The following is a 23413-nucleotide window of genomic DNA, read 5'->3' on the forward strand; positions in this document are numbered from 1 at the left end:
GAATAAATTTATTTAGTCCCATCCGCTAACATGGAGGAGGCGGGGTTTATGACCTATACTGCAGCCAGACACCAGGGGGCGAAAGAGACGTTTTGGCTTCATTTTTGGGGAGCTGTCGCGTCATCCATGTTTTCTACAGTCATTGTTCTGGACATTTCAACTGTGTTTGTGCTGTTGGAGCCTTTTGGAGAATTTAATGACATCATCTGACCAATAACATGGCTGCTGTGAAGTTACCATAGTAACAGACCGAGAAGAAGGTGGAGCGAGTTCGATGAGAGAAATTGGATGGTTTTGATTGGATGTTAGTTAATTAACTGGCATTTCTGTGTGTGTGTGTCTGTTTCTGTCTCTGTGTGTGTGTCTGTGTGGGCTCCAGAGTGTCTTCGGAAATAGAAACGGTCACCACGGTGTTTAGTCTGACTTCTGCTCAGACACGAGGGCAGATAACAGAGACGCTCCAAAACCTTCAGAGCCCAACAGGAGCGACCACACACACACACACAGAAACACACACACAGAAACACACACACAGACACAGAAACACACACACAGACACACACACACACACACACACACACACACACACAGACACACACACACACACACACACACACACACACAGACACACACAGACACACACACAGACACAGAAACACACATACAGACACACACACAGACACACAGACACAGAAACACACACACACACACACACACACACACACACAGACACACACACAGACACAGAAACACACATACAGACACACACACACACACAGACACACACACACACACACACACACACACACACACACAGACACACACACAGAGACAGAAACACACATACACACACAGACACACACACAGACACACACACACACACACACACACACACACACACACACACAGACACAGAAACAGACACACACACAGAGACAGAAACAGACACACACACAGACACAGAAACACACATACAGACACACACACAGTGTTTAAAGCTGTGACCGTGTTTCCATCAAAGCAGCAAAGACACCTAAAACCAAACGCTGCTGCAGCCCGATGACTCACGGCCCAATCAGACCAATCACAGAGGGCAGCAGGTGTGCAGGGTTACCTGTGGCGGGGGACGCTACCCTCTCGTAGTGGTAGGGGTTCACACACACGCTGTCGTACTTCAGGTCGAAGGCAAACTGACAGAACTTGACGTGCTTCAGCTCGTTCTTGTGGAGGTCTGGCCACCGCCACAGGCGGGCGTAGATCACATGAGGGAAGCCTTTTCTACCCGCTACCTGCACAGGTGAGACAGACAGTCAGCGAGGAAACATGTAAGCTTAAATAAACTCTGTGACAGCAGACTGAGTCATGCTGAGCACAAACACTGTGCGTGTGTGTCAGGTGATTATGCCAAACCACAAGCATGACATCACGTCTGACCTCAGCCTCAGAACGCTGCAAAAAGTTCAGGTCAGACATTTATATAGCGCTTTTCAAGGCACCCAAAGCGCTTTACAATTCCACTATTCATTCACTCTCACATTCACACACTGGTGGAGGCTACAGGTGTAGCCACAGCTGCCCTGGGGCAGACTGATAGAAGCCAGGCTGCCATATCGCGCCATCGGCCCCTCTGGCCATCACCAGTAGGCGGTAGGTGAAGTGTCTTGCCCAAGGACACAACGACCGAGACTGTCCGAGCCGGGGCTCGAACCGGCGACCTTCCGGTTACAGATACGCTTCCCAACCCCCTGAGCCACTGTCGCCCCAGTGAGATCCCAACACAGAGCCAACATAGCTCCAGCCTGCAGGGGGCGTTTCTCTGTATTCTGTCCCCAGCTGAGTGTGGGCACACCTGAATGTCCTATTTCAGACAAACATTAGCTGCAGTTCACCTAGGGGGCGCTGTGAGATCAAAGTGAGCGGAGCTAAACAGAGACTTTGGATTTTAGTGTCCATGAATCCAGCCTGGATAAAAGCACTCTTCCTCCTTCAGTTCCTCTCAGTGAAGCTAATTCTGACCATAAAACACTAGCATGCTGCTAACGCTTGCTGATTGTGCTGCTAAGGTTTTAGGACAGGTGCCTGTTTCCACAGTTAAAGCCCAGCAGGAGCTCCAGGTGTGCAGGACAGGAGCAGCGGGGTGAAGGCGACGCTGTCAGGAGGCTGCTCGCTTCACGCCCCAAACCAAAATGGAGGACGCTGTAAAGCACCTCGCAGTGCTGTGACGTCTCTAACAAAAAGCGTTTACTGCAGGAGAAAACCTGTGAAACGTCTAAAGGTGGAACCATTTCTGCTGAGCTCGACAGCGCCCCCTATGGAGCAGGAAGTCCACAGAGAGGCGGGTCCCGAGTATTTAGAAGTTGTTCGATAAAACGTTTGATGATGAATGTTGCTGTGTGTTAACCGGGTCCCTTAATTGTAGGAAAACCCTAATGAGGATGTTTATTCTCACCGATGCGTTCACTAAACAAACTTTAAACTCAGAAAATCCCCGCAGGCTGTAAACGTCTCAAAGCCACAGGTTTGTGAATGTGCTGCTTTAAATCTGATGGACGAGGTCTGTTCTGTGTGCACAGGTGAAGGGCAGGGATAAGACTGCAGACAAAACAATCTCACACACACACGCTGCAAAAAATGTCCTCATAAACCTGCTCAAAGGGCCAGGTCCCCACACTGAACGTAAACTGAAACAGCACTTTCTTTTAAATCACCTTTTATCCACATTTTGAACGACCGCCTGCTCGTTCAGACTCTCCTCGTGTCTTTACTCTGTTTCTTAAACTTTAAGTGTTAAGTTCAAACTAATGTTTGTTCCTGTTTTCTGGGTTTTTTCCAAAGGTGTCGCCGTGTTCACCTCTCTGAGCTATGAGAAGCAGGCATGCTGCAAAAACAACATCCAAACCCCAAAACAAGCAAACAGCAACACAGAAAGATTTTAGCAAAACTTTCCAAAGATACCAAATATACCAGGGTTTGTTTGTTTGATCTGGAGAGCTTTCACATGATGACACATTCAGAAGGAACGTCTCCGGTTTGTTCCTGACTACGAAAAGTGAAAACACAAACTGCTCATCAGAGAAGAAACACACATCGCACTTTTCCTTCAAATACGAACACGTTAAAGACCGAGTTGGACATCATTTAGAAACATAACTGACGAGGTGACGGAGAATCAGGGGTTTACACGGAGGCCCGGGTAGAAAAATCACCAAACAAAAAGCACAAGAAAATTATAAAAGGACATCTTATTGTTATTCATGCAAATCTACGACTGAAAGGGAGAAATTCAAGAAAAAAATCAGATAAAGTCAAATATCTGAGGAAAAGATTGTGACATAAATATGTGAGATATTACACTAACACTGCTTATAATTCAAAACTAAGACAAAAATAGATTAAAAAATTCAGACGCAAAAGGTTTGATTTCAAAATCCAAAACTAAACCAATCAAATAACAAAACTATAGGATGACGAAAACGTCGACTCGCTGAACTAAAACTATGAGACAAGAAGTAAAAGTTTCATGTTTAAGACAAGAGTGAGAGCGAAACACTGACTGAAACATTTACACTCTGACACATGAAGCTGGGATTTTAACCTCTAAAAGGTAAACCTGTTAGAGCAAAACTAGGAAACGAGGAGAAAAGAACTCAAAGAGCCGACAGAAACCAAACAGAAACAGAAATATTTGATGTAAAAGTCAAGACAAAGCTCTGCTTTTGGCCACAGGCTGAGCTTCTCGATTTTTTAATGGGAGACAAAATCATCTCGTCCTCTCTGGGTCAATGTCTGCAGCAGCACGTCATTTCTTACAGTGTGGAAACTCTGCGGTATGAAATCCACCAGAGTCCCAGACGAGTCCACATTCCCGTCCTCTGCATGCTTACACACACACGCACACACACACACACACACACACACGACCCTGAACCCAAACCTGAGCCCTGAAACCAGCTCTGAAGCGAGGGCCACAAACGGGTCCTGAGTCTAACAAGGTGCTCACAAAGACAGCTGTACACACACACACACACACACACACACACACACACACACACACACACACACACACACACCAGACTGTCTGGCTTAAGTTAACCCGGCCCCTTTCCTGTGTTTCAGACAAAACAAGCCAGCCTGCCCTTCCTCCTCCTCCTCCTGCTGCTGTTTGGATGTGAGACCTGCGACGTTCTGCAGGATCCTGCAGTCACACCGACGCTGTAACGTGGTTCTAACCGCTTCCGTTTTATTGGTTATGCCTTCGAGGTTTGATCTCTCGGGTCTTCCTCGCTCACATGCCGACCCTCAGACTGAAACGGCGTCAGCTCAGGCCCACCGCCCTCGCACAGGCACGCGCTCCAGAGCTCGCTCATCAGGCGACGCTGCGGCGAATGGAGGCTGAGGTTTAATGAAGCAGCGCTCCGTGACAGGAGCCTGCTACAGGTGTGCGGCTCACCTGTGTGCCCCGCCCAGCCCTGCATCCTTAAAGCATATTCCCACCAACATGAACTTATCACAGAAACATTTTAACAGCAGCATACACAGGATGACGGAGTGGGGATGGAGACAATGTCCTCAGGTGAACCACGTCTCCTTTTACGGTTCGTGGGGTGGGGACGTTTTGGTTTAAAGGGTCTGTGAATGTTTCAGAAGTTCCTGAGAAGGTGTCGCATGTTTTAGTGGGACTGTGGGGGGAGGGGTGCGCTGTGGGCCGGATCAGCTGTTCCTGGTGTGAACCTGCTCAGCAGACTGAGGTGTGCTCTGTCCTCTGGTCTCATAATTACTGAGAGACTGGGGGACACACCCAGGCTGCTGCTCACAGCTCCATCATCATCATCATCATTATTATTATATCAGCGGTGAGGAGCTCCTGGAGCGCCGACAGAGGACACAGGAAGGACAGGATCAGGTGCAGACCAGGTGAGGGGCGGAGCCTGAAGACTTTAAAGACTTTTTCTTTGAAGTCCTGTTATCTTTCTAACTCTGTCAGAATAAAATAAGGTGACTACTTCCTCTCTGAGCCTCAAGCCTTCCTGTGGGCCCTCTGTCGGGTTTTCACCGCCGTACCTGCAGCCGGCCGTCCAGCGTCCTCTGGATGGTGACACACTTGCTGGGGTGCACGCCGTTGGTGGTGACGGCGGTGATGAGCGAGTCCAGTTCGTCCTTCTTCTCCTTCAGCTTTTTCACCAGACTCTCGATGGCGCGCTTGGCAAAGCCCTCGTTCTCGCCGCCCTGCCGGTGGCACATCAGACTGTGGACGATGCTGAGGCAGGCGTCTGCGCTGCTGGGGGCGGGGCCGAGCACCGACATGGTCACCTGATAAAGTAAAACAGAATCTGCTCAGACGGCTCAACAATCAGATCCATAAAAAGACTTCCCCGGACAGATCTATGTGGGTGGGGCTTGTGTGCCCTCGGTGACATCACACAGACCCGTGATAAACGCTGAGGTCGTTGTCAGGTTTCACGTGAACCCACCAGCCAGAGGAACAGGAAATACATGACAGGAACACACAGACAGGTGGGACGCTCAGGTGTGCCCGTGGGCCAGGAACAGATCCTATAGCTGATCCACAGGTGACCTCATACGGTCCCTGAGCACAGATACAGAGCAGGGGCTGATATTGATCGTATTGTCAGTGATCAGAAGTACTCCTGTCCCCCCACACACGTCACTTCCCTCTGAGACAGACAGAGAGGTGAGGAGGAGACAGGATCACCACACATGCACATCCTCGTCTCACTACTGATTGCTTTCATTTTTTCATCAAACTGTAAGCAACATGACGTCGTGACCGTGGCTCTATGACGTCATCAGATGCTGACGATGCCTGACGCTCACTGGCTGACCCGACTGCTGCATCAACAGTTGTTCACAGAAGAATTACAAAAGCTCTCAGCGGGCTCCTGCGGCGCACTCACCGGGCTCGGCGCTCTCCGCTCGGCTATGATCCGCTGCCGGGTCCGTGAGGCCGGAGGTTCGTCCGTCGGCGCGTCCGCGTGCGACTCCGTCTGCATCCAGACTGTCTGCACGCTCACCGGGGGGAGGAGGAGGTGGGGGCTATGTCATGCTCCCCCGACGGCCAGACATAACAGGAAGTCTGGCGACCTCTGGGGCCTTCCAAAATAAGAGCACAGAGACAAAACTGAGCGTTGTTAAGATGTGGAGCGTTTACCTGCGGTTTACCTGTTTGTGCTTCCTGCCTGCACACCTGCCACCTGTCATCGATGTCACTGTAATGTTGCCTGTGTGCGTTGTCTGAGTTCACTGCACAGTCAATTTAAGTTTTATACAATGATAATTACAGTTTGCCTTATTTTTCTGCCTGGTTTGATTTTTGTTCTTTTTAAAATTTATGTTATTTTATTTTTCATGTTATTGAAAAGTGGCTATTCGGTTATTCACCTGTAATCGTGCTTTCGCTGTCTAGTTTTAGTTATTTGTCCCGTTCTAAAGTTTTCCTTTCTTTTAGTTGACCTAGTTTTACTTCATTGTGAACCTAAATTCATTCTCACGTCACAAAGAAAAGCATCAAATCTCGTTAGGGCAAGCTTACTCATTAAGGGTTAAAAACGATTAAAATGATTAACAGAAATATATTAACACTTATTAGAGATGTTTCCTGGGTTAAAGAAACGTTTTAAAACTCAACTCAACTAAAATATTTCCAAAATGCAGCTTCAAAAACTCTCCTTTCACTCATTTTCCCGCATCAGTTACTGCTGCTTTTATTTTGTGATACTGCCGGAAACACGCTTTGCCTTGTCAGAAAGTTTGTGCGCGTGACTTCAGCCGTGAGAGAGCCAATCACAGCCCTCCTGTGTGTGTGTGTGTGTGTGTCTGTGTGTGTGTTTGGCGCCATCTGGTGGCGAAAGTCGAGGAAACACATTTCTCGTGTTTGACAGAAACATTGAAGCTGCAGAATAAAAACAGCTGACCTTTATGATGAAACAAAAAGGGACAGAGTGACATTTGTCTGCACTCAGGCCCTACAATAAATAAAGACACAAAAACAAGAGTGTGTTCCTCTAAAACTCTGCAGCTGCTGCACACACTCTTTCACAATAAAACGTCCTCTTCCTCTTTCAGGCCAACTCTTGGCTTTCCGACCGTCTGCCATGGAAACCTCTGCGGTTTCAGTCCCAGACTGACTGGTCCTGCACCGAGGACGGCAGCTCTGTCAAGCTCCCACAGGGAGAACGCCCTCACCGAGCAGGCCGAGGCCTCCAGTCTGTGGACGTCTTTGGGGACCAGCATCCACAACTGAAGCCATGAGCGGTCAGTGATGGCGCTTTAATAGAAAACCAAAGTCCCAGCCTCAAATGTCTCATATTTTCTAATGTTTTATTTATATAGTAAAAAGAAAAAAGAATATGAAGGCAATTTTGAAAAACCCACCCCACCCACCAAGCCTGATGTTTTACTCATGACCACCTTTCCAGTCTTTAATTTAATTAGGATGTTTGTTTTTAACCTTTGATTTGTAGATTTTTCTTTAACTGTGTTTTCTCCTTTAAACCACGACTCGATGTTTTGGTTCACACGTAGAAATATCTGGATGACTCGCTCACCTTCAAACCACATGAAGAGAATCTCGTAAAAACACTGAAGTTAATACTGCGATTTTATTTTCAAAATAAGTCGCGTTTTTCTTGAATACAAAGAAGCAGTTTGTTGCTGCAACGTTTTTATCTGTGCTGGAGACAGATAGAAATGTCTATTCTATATATGAATGCTTCGTGTTGATACTGTGTGTCGTGCTTCTCTGAGGTTCATCACTAACAGTAAATCTCAGACTCACCACTGAGAGTTCTACGGCCTGCTTTGGCCATTAGGAGGAACTCTCATTTATACAGTTTTACATATAAGGCAATAATCGGATTGCTGCCTTCATATGTTCCCTGCTTGCAGTGAAACATGCTGGTCGTATCCTCTTCGTCCGCCTGAACTGAACTTGGCAAAAGAGATTTTGACCATAGCCCCCTCGGCTTGGAACGGACTGCAGGAAACGACTCTCATCAAGTGGTTTGAAATCTAAACTAAGAATCCTTGAGGCCAAGTCCACAACATGCAACTGTTTCAATTAGTTTGTCATTTTAACTGAATTTTATTGAATTATATTATTTTTTTGTAAATTTTATTTATTTTTGCATGCGTGTTTTTGCTGCCTGAGTTTAACTGAGTAATTTTTGTAAATGTGAGACACTTGCTGTTGCCTGTCGTCGCCAGGTCTCCCTTGAAAAATAGGTTTTTAATCTCAATGGGATCTTCCTGGTTAAACAAAATAATAATAATTATTGGCAGAAATAGCCTTCGGAACTGCTGGAGCCTTAAAGTTCTGCCTGCGGATCAAACATGTTTCTACACACATTCACCTGTGTGGGCTTCTGTGTTTGTGAGTCTGACACAGGTGTGTGTGCTGCTGACTTATAGATGTGAACTTGACCCCAGAGCGGGCCGTTAGCTGCGGTTAACCCGGGCAGAGCGTGACTTTAACGGCGGTTTGGCCTCTACATTTAGCGGCTGAGCTGTGAGAGAAACACCAGGTGCTGTTGCTCGCCTCACCGGAGCTCACCTAAAACCTGTGGAGAGGAATTAGCTGATCTGTAAAAACTAAACTTTGTAAAACTAATGCTAACAACAGCTTGTGGGTTAGCATTGCGCTTAATTAGCACGAGTGTTAGCAAGCGGAGGTGACCTTACAGTTAGTAACAGGTGTGTCTGTTTTAAGCCGTGAGCTTCTCCCGGTAGGACGTTCAGATACAGGTAAGCGTGGGTGACGTATTATAACTGAACAGGTGAACTGTGGAAGCTAACGTTAGCTGTGAGCGCTGCTTTTTTTGCGCGGACACAAAATGGCGGGCCAGCGCCGCTTTAGCACAGAGCGAAATTGGAAATTTCCGTGTTACCTGCGGAAACTGAGAGCGCTCACAGACTGTGTTGAACACCACGAGGTCACTGAGGCCTCCTCTTAAATTCGGCTGACCTTTGAACCACGAAGCGAGATTAATTAAATTTTTATCTGCGTTTCCGTCTCAAAGACGGGAGATATCTGTGTGAGTTAAACAGCTGTGTAAATGAACAGGGTCGCGTGTGGGCTCTTTGAAGAATGCCGATATGAAGGCAGACATCAAGAAGTGGCAGTTTTACCGGAGCTGCTGCTTTTTCCGCTTTCCGTGCTGAATGAAGCTTTTTATCCTTTTGAATCAGGCGGCAGGTGAACAGGGTCCGGCATCCAGAGGCAGATGGAGTCATCAGAGCCAGGTTCGTTTCGCCCCAGAGGAACATCGACGGTGTCCCTGCACGAGCGGTGAGTTACCATGACCTCCTGCGTCCTGCAAAGTTAAAGGTCAGGCACACTGTGCTGACGTTCCCTCCTCTCTCTGCCGGCAGCTTCTCCAGAGTCCTGGTGGAACAGCAGACCTGCTCCAGGTTGCATCAGAGAGCATCCGCTGCCCTGCCCGTGGTCCTGCTGATGAAGTCAGCTCCCTTATCGCTGCTTCTTCCACAGGTGAGTCCCAGAGGGGTCACAGGTCACCTGTGAAGAAGGGCGGCCCAGGTGTTCATCGGAGGACCACCGGCCTGCTCGTCTGACACGCTGCAGCCGCCACGTGGAGTTGAAAACAGTGAAACCATCCCTGGCGCGATGGGGTCGTGAGGTGTTTGTGGGACCAAACCAGTGTGAGGTTTTGTTCGACATCCTCGTGAAATCAAATGACAGCGAGTCTGAAACTCTGTCGCAATCTTCTTCCCTCTTTGGTATAAACATGCACGCTCAGCGCAGGTAGAACAGTGTCTGGTTGGGGGGCGGGGTTAATGATGCATTTGGTGCAGAATTCCATGGCAACCTGTACTGGATAGTTACGATAAAGTCATTTTTGCCATCGTACGTGAAAAACCCGCGGTGCATCGAGTGCATTCGTTATATCGCCCACACGGGTCACCGCTGCGTCATCATAAGGGTTCTCAGCATGTGCACACTCGTCCGATTTTACAAGTGGATGGCGAGCTACTGCACCGTAAAAGCGAGCTGCTGTGTCTCTGTGTTGCAGGCTGCCGGGAGCTCTGAGAGGGCGGAGCATCGTCACCTGAGGAGGAAGAGGAGCGTCTGGACTCGACTCGGCTGGCAGCGGGTAACTCGCCGCCCGTCAGCCTCTGCGCATCAAGGCTTCTGGAGCTTCATGAACAAATACAGGTGGAGAGCGCGGGTCACCTCCACCTGCAGGCGTGAGTATCTGAAACACGGCGCGCAGTGGGCGGGGCAGCAGTGTGTGGCCTTCTTCGCTAGACTGAAGCTGCAGTAGAATTCTCACCTGTGCTCCACCTGTGCGTGCGTTTCCTCTGCAGGAGCAGTAGGTCTGAGCGGTCGACTCGGGAGGCGGAGCCAGCTGAGACCGCTGACCTCAGGTGAGTTTCTCAGCACAGCTTCATGCTGAGCTGTGGAGAAAAGGTTGGTGCGATTTGGCCTGTTAGGCGGGGTTAGGAGAGCTGCGCTCTGATTCGTGCATCTGATGGCACAGCTACTGTCTGCCAGTTAAATTCAAAGACGTTTAAATACAGCTGGAGGGCTGACCGCCAGGGGGGCGTGTCCCAGTAGCTCGACTAAGCTGACCCCTACTGAGTCAGAGCTTTGAAATCTCCCCTCCTCAAAGGTTAAATGTTTAGAGGTCAAAGGCCCTTTGCCAGAGGCTAACGGTTGCTCTGGTGCACTGGCTGTGTCCCAATTCAGGGTCTGCAGCCTTGACGGTGCTCAAGCACCACTAAGAAGTGCGAGGCCTGTGAAATGCAACCATGACACCAACTGCTGGAAGCATTTCAGACAGCTTTATTTGAAAGAAAGAAAGGAGAAAATCTTTTGTTCATGTGTTTGTTTTTACATGAGCTGTGTTTGATTAGCTGAGTATCTGAGACCACGGGACTGAAACATGATTGTTGGGCTTCATTCCTGTGCTGAACAGTCATTTAAGATTAGCTAGAAAATAACAATGAGCTGATGTTGTTCATGAGACTAAAGTCATCTCACTGTGGTAATTAAATATAATATGGCCAATATTATAGTTATTATTATATTATGATTCATTACAGCAGTGAGCTTGAACTCTACTTTGAGTAAAGATTCAAGTTGCAGTTATTTACATTTCCAATCACCTTAAATCTTCACTCAAAGACAGTCAAGCATGACAGTCAGGGGTCCTTTTGTCCCTCTGTGGGGGGAAACTCCCACTAGGTTTATATCTGGGACTCTCCACCATTTGACCTTAGAACTGAAGAAGCTTCTCGGATGAGAGGTGAAACGTCTTCAAGCAACTTAAAGAAGTCCAGACGCTTTTCTTTCCAAGCTCCTTAGACTACGATGACCTGGATGACTGAGAACCTTCACAGACACACGTTAAAGTCCGTTTGGCTCGACACCACCGAACAGAGGCAGCAATATAACATAGCTAACATTAACAGTGCAGTGAATCCTGCTTGTGCCGTGATGTTCAGGGGTCCGTTCTTCGTACCTCGCTTACTACATCCAAGACCAAATCATCGCGCTAACCGTGAGCTCGCTAATCCGGTTCTCCGAACACACCTGCTGTTGACGATTAGTACAGCTGGATGAAGTAATGTGAGATCACTGGGTGGCTTAACAGGGGCTACGCATCGATAGTAGAAACATTGATCGGCAACCCTCTGATTGGTCGGCGAAAATGTCGAAGGAGCGCGCTCGGTATTTTTCGGCAGCAGAGCAAGAACTCTTGATTGAGGGATTTCAGGAGTTTCAGAGTTTAATTAAAACGCAAGGGAACACTGCAAAGGCTGCAAAAGCAAGGAGAGAGGGCTGGCAGGAAGTTGCTGACAAATTAAACTCGTAAGTGATTTAATAATAACAATAATAATGGATTGCATTTATATAGCGCTTTTCAAGGCACCCAAAGTGCTTTACAATGCCACTATTCATTCACTCCCACATTCACACACTGGTGGAGGCAGCTACGGTTGTAGCCACAGCTGCCCTGGGGCAGACTGACAGAAGCCAGGCTGCCATATTGCGCCATCGGCCCCTCTGGCCAACACCAGTAGGCGGTAGGGTAGATTTATTATATTACACTATATTATCCAATATTGGATAATATAGTGACTTATAATACAGACTGATAATACAGGACTGCAAACCGAGCAGCATCACTGACTTTCAGCTTGTTGTGTTTGTGGATATATGACCGACTTTAATTATCCACAAAATCATCAGATTCTCTGTCAGATTAAGCTCAGCTATCGAACGGCGCATATTGAAAGGCTTTAAAACCAAGTTAGTACAAACGTCGCTAATGTCACATGACTCTGCCGACATGTGACCAACAGTCATGTTTTAATGTTCTTCATTATTAAACATTCGCACATAAATAAGTGACATCATATTCAGTACTTAAAGTTTACTCTTCAGCTGCTCCGCTTCCGCCGTGTTTTCCGGCAAAATTATCCACACCCACCGCCGCGCTATGCATTCTGGGATATGTTGGGCCACGAAGTCTACACCGCCACAGCCTTAAAATTCAGGGAAATGAAGGACGCATTTGGAGCAGCCTTTGAATTGGGACAGCCTTCGTTGTGCCGCTGTGACGTAATCGGCCTTAAAATGCGGCCTTTAAGGCTGCAGACCCTGAATCGGGACACCGCCTCTATGGCTGGAGCTCGGGGTTACCTGTACCTAGTACAGAGGGGGAGGGGCTTCCACAGAACATTGCATGGTTATATTTACAGGCTCATGACTTTGTTCTGGCTTGGCTTTGACACCCAACAGGAAATGACCATGCGGGCCTTTATCCGCCCAGGAGGGAGGGGCCGAATGAGGGAGGGGCCTAAAGGGTCAGATAATAAAGAGATGAAGAAACTTCACGGTGTCTCTCAGGACACAAACGCACAAGAACCAACAGCAGGAAAACTAAAAGTGAATCATGTCTCCATGGAAACAAACCAAAGAGGGAGTGGCATTACATTGCTGACCTTTGACCTGCTGACTCCTGTTTGTGTAAATCTATCAATTTTGTTTCTGGCAGGACGAAGACGGCGCGGGGTAAAGCTGCGGATAGGCGGGGCCACCATTTCAAAGGGGCGTGGTGGCAGCAGAAAGGTGGTGCCAACGAAGAAGCAGCTGGACGCTGAGCTGGACGACTACATGTCCATGTCCCGGAGCCGACTGGACAAACAGCTGGACGACTACATGTCCACGTCCCGGAGCCGATTGGACGCCGAGCTGGACGAGTACATGTCGATGGCGGGACAGCCGCAGCCGCTGTGGGACTGAAACTGTGACGGGCGGGACCAAAGGTTTGTTCTTACTTTGGAACCGCCTCTCCAAGTGTACACGAGTTTTATTTGGTGACTGAAGGCCGCAGCTCTCAGGCTGCTGATTGGCTCCTGCTCTCAGGTGCATTAAGCATTTCTTTGTTTTCAAACCAGAGCGTTCAGTTTTCTGTTGGTTTGTATGTGTTCCTGAAGTGGTTGTGTGTCCTTCACTGACCCTCTGTGTGTTGGAATTTTTAATGGGTCGTTTGTAATTCTGAAGTTTTTGTTCCCAACATTTAAAAGAATAAAAGACGTTTGTTCGCTCTTGTCTGTACGCCTTCGCCGAGTCCTCAGGAGCAGTTCATCGATGTGTCTGTCCTCTCGGCCAATCATCATCTCTCCAGAGACGAGGCATCGGTTCGGTCACGAGCTGCACGTGTGCACTTCAGGTTACAAATCCACTTTGAGCTCCAAAAACCAAAATGCAGAAGCGGCGTCGACGAGGCCGCGAGCTGGGCGCCACTCCTCACTGAGCTCAGGTCAGCTGATGAGGAGTCGCCCCTGCTGGTAGGTTTGAAGTGCTTCGCATTTAAATGGGCTGAAGGAGGCGAGGTCGCTACAGATGCATCACCGACTTCCAGGCTACGTCCACAGTAATGCGTTTTCGTTTTTTGAAAACATTTTCTCTCCGTTTTGGCGTCCCGTCCACACTGAGGCGGCGTTTTCCGTGAACGAAAGCGCGGCGTTTTCAAAACGCTGTCGAAAACAAAAAGATTTGAAAACAGTGCTTCGCGTCGCAGTGTGGACAGCAAAAACGCAAACTTTCTAAAACGATGACGCATGTTAGTCATGTGATGCAGTCATGTGGCCAGTTAAACAAAGGTAGCGGAGGGCGTTACACAGCAGCTGTTCTGTTTGACAGCCCTGTTAAAGATGAACATCAGTCTGCACGCGCTCCAAAAAGCTTTTCCTCAAATTCTTTAACTCTCACTCGCTTTTGCAACTTTGTACTTTTGTGTTACTCGCAGCAACGACTCCACCTCCATTTAACAAACTCGCTGCTTTTCCTCCACATTGATAGATTTGAAAACGGCGTTTTCAGGCGGAAACGCCATTTTCAAATCTATCCGGGCCAGTGTGGACGTAGCCTCAGGAGACTGAACCCTCGAGACCGTTTTACCCTTCCTGTCATGTGACTCCTGTCATGTGACTCCTCTGGTGCTGGACGTTCGTGTTAAACAGGGTTTCTGATGATGAGCTCAGGCTTCTCCTGCATGTGCATGATGTCAGGCAGGACGTTTTCAAAGGTCTTCACCTTCCTGCTGGTTAGTGGGAGGAGCTAAACTGTCTCGTTTGACACAGATGAGGTTTTCTTGTCATGTACAGATAAACAGTGTAGCCACATTGACCCATAATGAAACTGTTTAGCTTTACATGAGCAGTTAGAAAGTGTGCAGCTGAAAGAAGCAGCTCGAACGAGCCGTGCGCAGATTCTCAGACTGAAGCGTCAGACAGGACGCACACAAAGCTGAGATCATGTGATCAGGAGCAAAAGTTCCTGTCTTATCTGTATTTAGCTGGAGGAAGCTGTGGTTCAACCACTGTTTGATTTCTGACAATTATTCAAACAAGACAATTTATAGAACTCAGAAGCTTTGAAAGAGCAGAACACCTGATGCCATCAGCACAGAGATGACAGGAGATGCTGTGGTCTCATCATTTGTCCTGGAGGCAGAACTGGACCTCGCCACATCCTTGAGGTGGCAGAGCTGATGACAACACTTGATTCACACAGACGGTAAAAGATGTCTCTGATAGATACGATATTTAAAACAACACCAGTAATCCCGAACAGGCCTTTGATCCAGTATAACCAGTACGGTGTACTCTCCAGAGTCTGCTGCCATCAACATGTCACCACACACTTTAAGTAAAGCTGTTTCAGTGCAGTTTGTGGGAACCAGACTGGAAAATGTCCAGAACATCGTTTTTCTCCAAAACGTTGGTTCAACTACAGAAGCTGGGAGCTGAGCCAGTATCAAGAGACGTGTTGGTTATTTCCAGTTGAGACCAGTAGACTCAAACACACTGATGTCCTGTAAGGAGCAACGTGTGCGGCAAGTCAGCTGACGTGCACGCACAGTTTAGAGCAGGGGCGTCAAACTCAAGGCACACGTCAGGTCGCGGGCCAAACAAGATAAACATTCACTGAACACAAACTGTTTTTTAAACATAAATATGAATAAAACAGACAGGAATATTATTCCAGATTAAATAAACTTAAAAAAATAAACTTTATCTTTAAATATTTTGCTCTTCATAAAAATATATCCTGTCAAAATTATGCAAGTTAGAAATAAGGACATGCTGCCAAAACCTAAGGAAAAGTAAATGAGAGCAAACACAAGGTTGGAGCCGCATGTAGACGGAGCTGCAGGAGTGGAGCTAATAAACTGTGCGGCCATTCAGTGTCTTTCCCTGAGTGCATCATTACACTGCAGCTGCATCTGAATCTGCACAGGTGCAGCTCAGCAAAGTGCGCTGACTTGGTTCAACATGACTTGGCAACAGGGAAAGTGAGGCAGGCTGCACTGGTGCATTAGTGACAGCTTCACTGCATCATACATGTCCATGAACTGACAGGTTTCCTTGCTGAGCTCAAAAACTCTATTGAGAACTTTTATCCCAACTCAGCCAGCAGAGCTCTGCATGAAGGAATGTCAGCAAACTCTGAATCTATTTCCCACATAAAAGACTGAAACTGACGGTGATTTAAACTTTTAGCTCAGATCAAATGTACGGTCTGCGTCACGGTGACCATTACATGCTGCCGCTGTCACTTGATGCTCGGGTACCAGCTTTGCTCTGACCACGAAGGACCGCCGAACTGAAACTGTGAGTGCTGCTCTGACCTCTGACCCCTGACCCTGCAGCGACAGATGTTCTACATCTGTAAACAAGAGCACTGACCAGCTCTCTGTCCTCCTCCCGCCCTCACCTCGTCCTGCAGGACAGCAGAGAAGGAGCTTGAGACGGACGCTGAGGGAGAAACAGGTACCGGAGCTGAGTGCAGCTCAGGTGTGACGCTCAGTTCACCTACTTAAGTAACCGAGCGTCGAGGAGGAAACACGGCGGCTTTAATCGGATTGGACAGATTTCCTCCGACCCTCGCGTTCATTCCTCACGCCACGCCCACACAGCCAGGACTTTACCTGTGACATCATCTTAAACGCCACACCAGGGGGAGGGTCTATGGACATTCTTTGCTGCGTCTTCACCTCAGCGCAACTGGAGACCACAGACTGTATATAAAAGATGGCTTGTTTGTGGACATCGGAGGAAGTGAAGCTGTTGGCGGTTTGGTGTGTGTCTGTAGGCGGGCTCTGATCTTACCTGCTAGACCCTGACACTCTGAGCCTTCACGTGATTCTCACTTACTTTTTCAGGTGAGGCCACCTGTTGGGTGTTTCAGGTGTGACTCTGTCACTAAACGGTTAATCTGCCTCCTGAAACACTTAATCTTTTCCTCATGTAGAAGAATTACAGAAACATCACTGATGACTCGCCTGAAGAGGCGGTACCTCTTCAGGTATTACAGTATTTGTGTAGCATGTCTGAGCTGACGGGCAGGAGAATATCACCTGTTTCCAGAACTCGCCTGTCGTTGGATGGCGACAGTTTTGTTTTGTTGCTGTTTCTTTGCACAGAGGCATCGTCACAGCTCGTACCTTCAAAACGAAGCAACCGTAATCAGGGTAAAGGTCACCTCCTCACTGAAGGGGGCGCCGTTTATCAACGGTAAAGCTCAGAGAGCCATGTGCACGATGGCGTCTATTCAGCTGGAGTCGCTCCACAGTGGACGTGAAATAGAAATGTTTATATTTAACCAATGATATCAATAAAAAGTTATTATTTATTAGAATTATCAGCAGAAAATAATCAGGCTGGACTTTAAACACCATCATCATCATCGTCACCATGACTGGTTTCTCGTTTGTTTGTTTAAGGCCTTGAGCTAAAAACAAATGTGACATTTAAATGGATTAAAATAGAACCGTGGGCCCCGTGTGAGGAGTGGATCACGTGTCCTGGGTTGACCCCGACCAGAGCGGCGAACCCGCTCAACTCTGACACCTGACCCAGTCTCCGGGTGCCAGCTGGCCTCAGACCCCCCCCCCCGCCACTGCCGCCTCACACGGGATGTGACAGCACCGAAACTCGAGCAGCGACGACGTCCTCTGCGTGTCATCCGCTCACGGCTACTTTTATTTTTCGTGGATTCAAAAAACGCCTCCATCCCCGCTCCCGTCACCTTCACCAAGCGTGCCTGTCTGCTCTGAAACCATCCAGGACTCTTTCGTATCTCCAAGAGCGCCTGAACGCTGCTGCAGGATTGCTCTCCCCCCGCTTCAGGACACCTACACCAGGAGATGCCGGACTAGAGCAGCGCAGATACTGAAGGACCCGTCCCATCCTGGCAACAAACTGTTCCAACTTCTGCAATCTGGTAGAAGGTTCCGCATCTTCTGGGCAAGGACAGAGAGACTCAAGAGGAGCTTCTATCCCCAAGCCATCCGTGCCCTAAACACACACACCCGCCCTCTCACATCATCTATAACTGACTGAGTCAGTACTCTTCCAGACACTAAACCAAGGCACAATGTACATTTCAATTCCTTTAATTTTAAATATGTTGATATTGTCTATCCTGTAAAATAGTCAGATGTCTATTCATATTAATGTACAGAATTCACCTGCTTGCTGCTACTACTGCACATTCACCCAGTGTATATACTATATGTATGTGTGTGTGTGTATATATATATAATGTTCTTCCTCTACACCCCCCCCCCCCCAATTTTTGCACATGTCGAGGAGCGTGTCAGGCTACATTTCACTGTGTGTTATACTTGTATAACTATGCATGTGACAAATAAAGAACCTTGAACCTTGAACCGAGCGCTGCACACGATGGGCGCAGCGGCGAGGTCACGAGACGCTCCCAGGCAGGACAGCGGGCTCCCTGTCAGGAGACACGTAGAGTCTGTTCTGACCTGAAGGAAAGATCTGGAAGCAAAGATGAAGTGATGGATGAAGGTGATGAAATGGGTGTGACGATGGCAGCTCACGTTTGAGTTCACGCTCAGAAGACGTTTTCGGACCAAGAGCTGACCTGAGAGCGGCTCCGCCTCCTTGATCCCTGACGTCAGGATACTCACACATCTGATCGCTCACACACAACAACACGTGTTTAGAAACACTCGGCGTGGGTCACATGATATCAGGAGCCTCAGCAGCAGGTTATTTCTGTCCCGCACGCTGTCTGCAGTCCTTCTAGGAAGCTGGCAGCTGGAGTGTCTGGATTTAGACGCTGAGCACATCCATGGCATGACGCTGCAGATTCCTCTGCTGCTCTGCACCTGCATGGGTGACCAATCAGAGCTGAGGAGGCGGGGTTACAGAAGTTCAACTTCCTGTTCCCTAGCCAGAAACAGGCGGTCTCTAACGAGACCGCTGCCAAAACGTTCTTCTCGGGACATGTTGGTGAAGCTGAGAGAAAACGTTTAAACAACACGAAATGTTGGTCAGAATCAAACGGTGTGAATTAAAGATGGTTTGAACTCCAGCTGCTGCAGATGTTTAAGTGGCTGGTGCTGTGGGCTGGACTCGGGGAATCGACGCCCACTCGTGCAGCTGCTCTCCGTGTGCTGCTCCAAGCCTTCATCATCATCGTGACCACGACACTGATGATGATGATGATTCTGTTACTGTTGTTCTCGCAGTCTCAGATGCTGGACCTGCACTGTGTCCCTGTGGCCAGCAGGTGGCGCTTCTGTCTTTAGCCTGTTGGTTGGTGGGAACTGGAGCTGCAGGTGCTGCTGGTTTCTGCTGGTTTCTGCTGGTTTCTGGATAACTTAAAATGAATTAGTTCAATTCAGGCTGGGAGATGCTCCTGCAGCTGTTTGATCAACATGACTGTAAAAACCTGATTACACAGTTTGAGTTCTTCTTGTTTTTATGATGAGATGACTTTTTGTCTGTCGTCTCTCTGGTTTCTTGCCCTCTGACCTTTGAAAGCAGGGCTTCACTTGTCTGTATAAAGTTGTGATTCCTTATTTGGCAGCGAGCAGACGATTGGTCCTGCAGCGCTCTCTCTGGCCCATGTGCTCCGCCTCAGTCTCAACAATAACAAAAACAACTTCAACCGTTTTGGCTGCAAGAGAGGGAGGTGGGGCAGTGGCGTGTTCTCAGAAACTGAGACTGAAGCGAGTCGGTGTCCAGAGGAACAGGCCGGCGGATAACAGCTGGCCTCGGCCTTCAGTTTGTGTGCAGCGTGACGCTTTAACACAGCTGCTCGCCGCGTGCTCATCAGTGTATTTGTTTTGAGGGCTTTGTGTTTCTTTGAGTCTTTCTTTTCCTCTGTCTTCAGTTCACTTCCTGTTTTATTTTGAAGACCAGATTATGTGTTTTTACTTCCTTCCTCTGTTCTTGTTCCCACCTGTGCAGGTGTGAGGTCACCTGTTGGCACTGCGTTGCGTGGCGGCGTGCAGCCAGCGTCTTTCCTCAGAGCTGCTGCGTTCCTCAGGTGGAAATGCACTGAGCAAGCGTCCAATCACAGTCGTCGTCAGCTCAACCTGCGGGTACGTTTCTGGTTTCAGACAGAGCAGGAACTGAGGGGCTGGATAGAGCAGCAGTGTCAAATAAAGAAGCATTATTGTGAACTGTGACTCATACAAAGCTGCTCTGATAGGGTTTGACAACAAAATGAGCAGTCCACCTTAAAGTCCACCTTAAAAACCGTTGAGAGCAGGTGAGGAACACCCTCTCAGACCCTCCATCTGACACCGTGTGTGTCACTGGGAAAGCTCAACGTGCAGGGTGTGTTCACACACGTATGCATACATACCCGGGGTGTGTTATATAACTGTAGAGGTGTCGCCCCATCAGTCATATCAGCTCTGTTTATCAATCCCACAATGCCCCGGGGCTGCTGAGGAGAACCCCTCACCGCTCACGTACATCCACGCTCACACACAAAGCACGTGGTGTGTGTGGCGGTTTCATGCACTGTTATGTAATCCATGTTTTTACTTGTGGCAGAGCACAGGGTTCAGCTTCAGCCTGATGGAAATGCTGACTTCAGTACAAACATGGCGGAACCAGCAGGAGGGCGGGGCCGACGGCGATTTAATGACAGTCATTAAACGTCCACCGTACACAATGACAGAGTTTACTCAGAGGCTTCACCTCAGCGTGACCGCAGCTCACTGCAGTTCCTCTGGTGTCCAGCAGAGGCAGCAGTGAGTCAGACCCCACAGACATTGTTCAATAAACATGTTTACAGTCTGAAGCAGACGCTGCGCCTTTCTCTGGATGATTTCCACCTTCATAACACCTGTGCGGGGGAAGAGGTTTCTAAAACTCACCTGTGTGCATTATTAGAGGCGTGGTCTCTTTGACTGACAGGCAGCTGTAGCTGTTAGCCGTCTGGACCCTGTTTGTGCTGCTGGAGCCTCCTCTGACCAATGACACGGCTGCTGTGAGGGTACTGTATTAACAGAGCGCCTGAGAAAGCTGAGCTCTGGTTTTAATGAGTGAAATTCGAGGCTTTTGATTGGATGGTGCTGATTAGCAGGTCTCTGTGTGTATGATGCGATGTTTGTCGCTCAGAGCGAGGAGCGGGCGAGCTGCTAATCTGCTGTAATGAGAGGATTTAATGGGAGTCATGTGACATGTTTGTTTTCGGTCTGACTGACAGGAAGCAGATATCATCTGCCGTCTCCATCTGGGCTCTGACCTCACCGCCCCAGAGTGCGAGTGGGGTGGAGTCGGCTGATCTGGGGGCTCAGTGCACGTTGAAACAGAGAGGAGTGTCTATAGACTTTTGGCCGGCCGAGTAAAGCTGAAGGAGGCTTGTTTGCTTTCTGCTCGCCTCGCCTTCTCTGTGTTTACAACTGCAGGGACTCATAAATCCTGTGATATTACTTCCTGCCATGTGCAGCCGCCTCACATTCCTCGTGGAGCGGGGGAGCTTCCCCCTCTCTCTGAATGAGGAAACAAACTCGGAGAACCCGAGCTGCTGGCGGCGCTCCCACTGCTATCAAAGTTGATCCTCCGGGGACAGGGGGGGGGGGGGGAGCCGATGACCACAGCCAGCAGGAGGGAACCAAACACAACACACACTGTGAACCAGGAGCTGACTGAGTCCAAACCTGGGATTCAAAAACAAATTCACTGAAATGAATCCTCCAATCAGCACCCAGAAACCACTGCGTTTAACACCGCAGGGCTTCCTGTCAGTAACCTTGCAGTTCACCTAGGGGGCGCTCTGGCATGTTTCTCAAGCTCAACGGCTAAAACAAAGATTATTTTAGTTTCCAGGAAACCAGCCTGGAATAAACCACCAGTCCCGCAGTTCCTCTGGTGCCCAGCAGATGCAGCAGTGAGCCAGTCCCCACAGACTCCCGTGTCACCGTTGGCATGTTCATGATGTGAAGCAGCCGCTGCTTTGGTCTCTGGGTGTTTCAATGATGTCAGCTGGCTCTGAGATGGCCCTGCTGATCCTACACAAACACAGGAGCGCACAGCCAAACCCTCGCTGGCTGCAGCAGAGGGGGCGACCTCTGAAACAGCCTCGCTCAGGTGTTGACGTGCAGACAGGAAGCACTCGGTGCGCCGCTTTATTGCACGGTTCACATTAACAGTGTGAGGTTCTGCTGTCGGCATGAACATGGCTCCATGTGAAACTTTCACCTGCGAGGACGTGCTTTCATCACAGCGAGCTCTCATTTTCAGTCTGACCTGGTTTTTATAAACATGTAATAGACATGATATACCTGACAGCAGGCTGAGCTAACTGATTCACTCTGAAGGTTCGACCTTTACTCTGAAAATCCAGCGTTACACACAAATCTGGCTTCAGCCAGTCTGACCTGACACGTTACAAACAACGCTTGTAACGTGTCATGTGTCTGTGTTTACAAATCGGACGTAATAAGCAAGGGGCGGAGCTGGCTGTGAAACCTCACTGGTGAGGCCTTGTGATTGACAGGTCTCTCATAAGAATGAAGACTTCAGATGTTTCTGCACTGCCTTCAGTTTCCAGAGCGTCCATGTTTCATCCTGCCAGTCTGTCGTTGGTGACGTCATTGTTTGAGCACGTCAGAGTTTGGGGGCAGTCCCCAGGTGACTGTGACGCACAGGAAGGAGGTGCTTGGATATCTGTGGGAGAACTATGATTGGTCAGCAGTAAGCATGAAAACATGAAGGCATCGGGACTGATGTAGTGCAGTGGTGCTAGCAGGACCCAACCACTCCAACGTCAAAACCTAACCCTGACCAATCAGATCATCGGACGGGACACAGGTGGAACAGGTGGCAGAGTGTGCTGTGTCAAAGGGGGTGTCCAAATTCATGGGCTGCATCCTCCTGAGGACGGGTTTGTAGGCCGATTACGTCACAGCGACGCGCCGAGGGCTGTCCGAATTCGTAGACTCCTCCGAATGCAGCCGACAAATGCGTCCTCCTTTTCCCCGAATTTGAAGGATGGGTCGGGTGTGTCCTTCGTGGCCTACCATATCCCAGAACTCATAGCGCGGCCCAGCCAAACTCTAGTTTCCGGCGATGGCGGCTGCTACTAAGTTTTAAAATTACTCTTATTAATCTTTCTGGGACACAAGATAAACTTTTAACACATTTTCAGATGAGAAAGTAGCTGTGTAAACATCAAATATCTGCTCGGTGTATCAAGACACCACATATTTGCAAAAGTGCTTCGACGTTTTCAGAGACGTCTTCTACCCACCAGCTCGATAGCTAGCCGGGAGCTCGAGGGTCACTGGAGCCGCAGAGAACGGCACAACTCCCGGCACATCATGTTCAGATCACCGCGGACTTTTGCTTCTCTGGTTAAACGTGATATATGAGTCACTTAGACCACCTAAAAATGTTATTGTTGGGCTTTTCTCAGTGTTTTATTTGTTCGTGAGTAAATCAGTTTGGCTGAGATTAAAGTTATTAGATTAGATTAAACGTTATTAATCCATCGGGTGATTTTCACACAGCTGAATAAACGTCAAACAGAAAGCTGATTAAACAGAAGTGTGAGACGGTCGAGAATTTACCCCAGTGTCCTGTTATATTTTAG

The 23413-nt window shown here is 48.6% G+C and overlaps 2 protein-coding genes across 12 annotated transcripts in view; one reads left to right on the top strand and one right to left on the bottom strand.

The window, feature by feature from the left end:
- LOC113031457 (mothers against decapentaplegic homolog 4-like) overlaps positions 1 to 21256 on the bottom strand; it is a 34939-nt gene extending 13683 nt beyond the window's left edge. The window contains exons 1-5 of one of the 5 annotated variants that reach the window (XM_026183545.1): positions 18440 to 18499; positions 18216 to 18333; positions 5916 to 6111; positions 5062 to 5310; positions 1115 to 1289 (exon numbers count right to left, since the gene is read on the bottom strand). In XM_026183545.1, coding sequence (XP_026039330.1) covers positions 1115 to 1289; positions 5062 to 5310; positions 5916 to 6011 — 520 coding nt within the window. In that variant the 5' untranslated portion in view covers positions 6012 to 6111; positions 18216 to 18333; positions 18440 to 18499. Of the gene's footprint in view, positions 1 to 1114; positions 1290 to 5061; positions 5311 to 5915; positions 6112 to 6646; positions 7023 to 8903; positions 8964 to 9144; positions 9207 to 18215; positions 18334 to 18439; positions 18500 to 20693 lie in introns of those variants that run through there. The other 4 variants (XM_026183547.1, XM_026183546.1, XM_026183548.1 and 1 more) reach the window with 4 other exon arrangements.
- LOC113031459 (uncharacterized) lies at positions 7056 to 13604 on the top strand. Of its 7 annotated transcripts, none has more exons than XM_026183556.1 (6): positions 7056 to 7272; positions 9205 to 9304; positions 9388 to 9505; positions 10047 to 10221; positions 10342 to 10401; positions 13038 to 13604. In XM_026183556.1, the coding sequence occupies exons 2-6, from the start codon at positions 9240 to 9242 to the stop codon at positions 13283 to 13285; spliced, it is 666 nt and encodes a 221-aa protein (XP_026039341.1). In that variant the 5' UTR covers positions 7056 to 7272; positions 9205 to 9239; the 3' UTR covers positions 13286 to 13604. The 7 variants fall into 7 exon arrangements, with proteins under 7 accessions (XP_026039341.1, XP_026039339.1, XP_026039343.1 ...); XM_026183554.1 differs by lacking the exon at positions 7056 to 7272 and adding an exon at positions 7727 to 8019; XM_026183558.1 differs by lacking the exon at positions 7056 to 7272 and adding an exon at positions 7727 to 8016.
- Positions 21257 to 23413: the final 2157 nt, after the last annotated feature.

Source organism: Astatotilapia calliptera, chromosome 11, assembly GCF_900246225.1.
Source record: "Astatotilapia calliptera chromosome 11, fAstCal1.2, whole genome shotgun sequence".
Classification (NCBI taxonomy): domain Eukaryota; kingdom Metazoa; phylum Chordata; class Actinopteri; order Cichliformes; family Cichlidae; genus Astatotilapia; species Astatotilapia calliptera.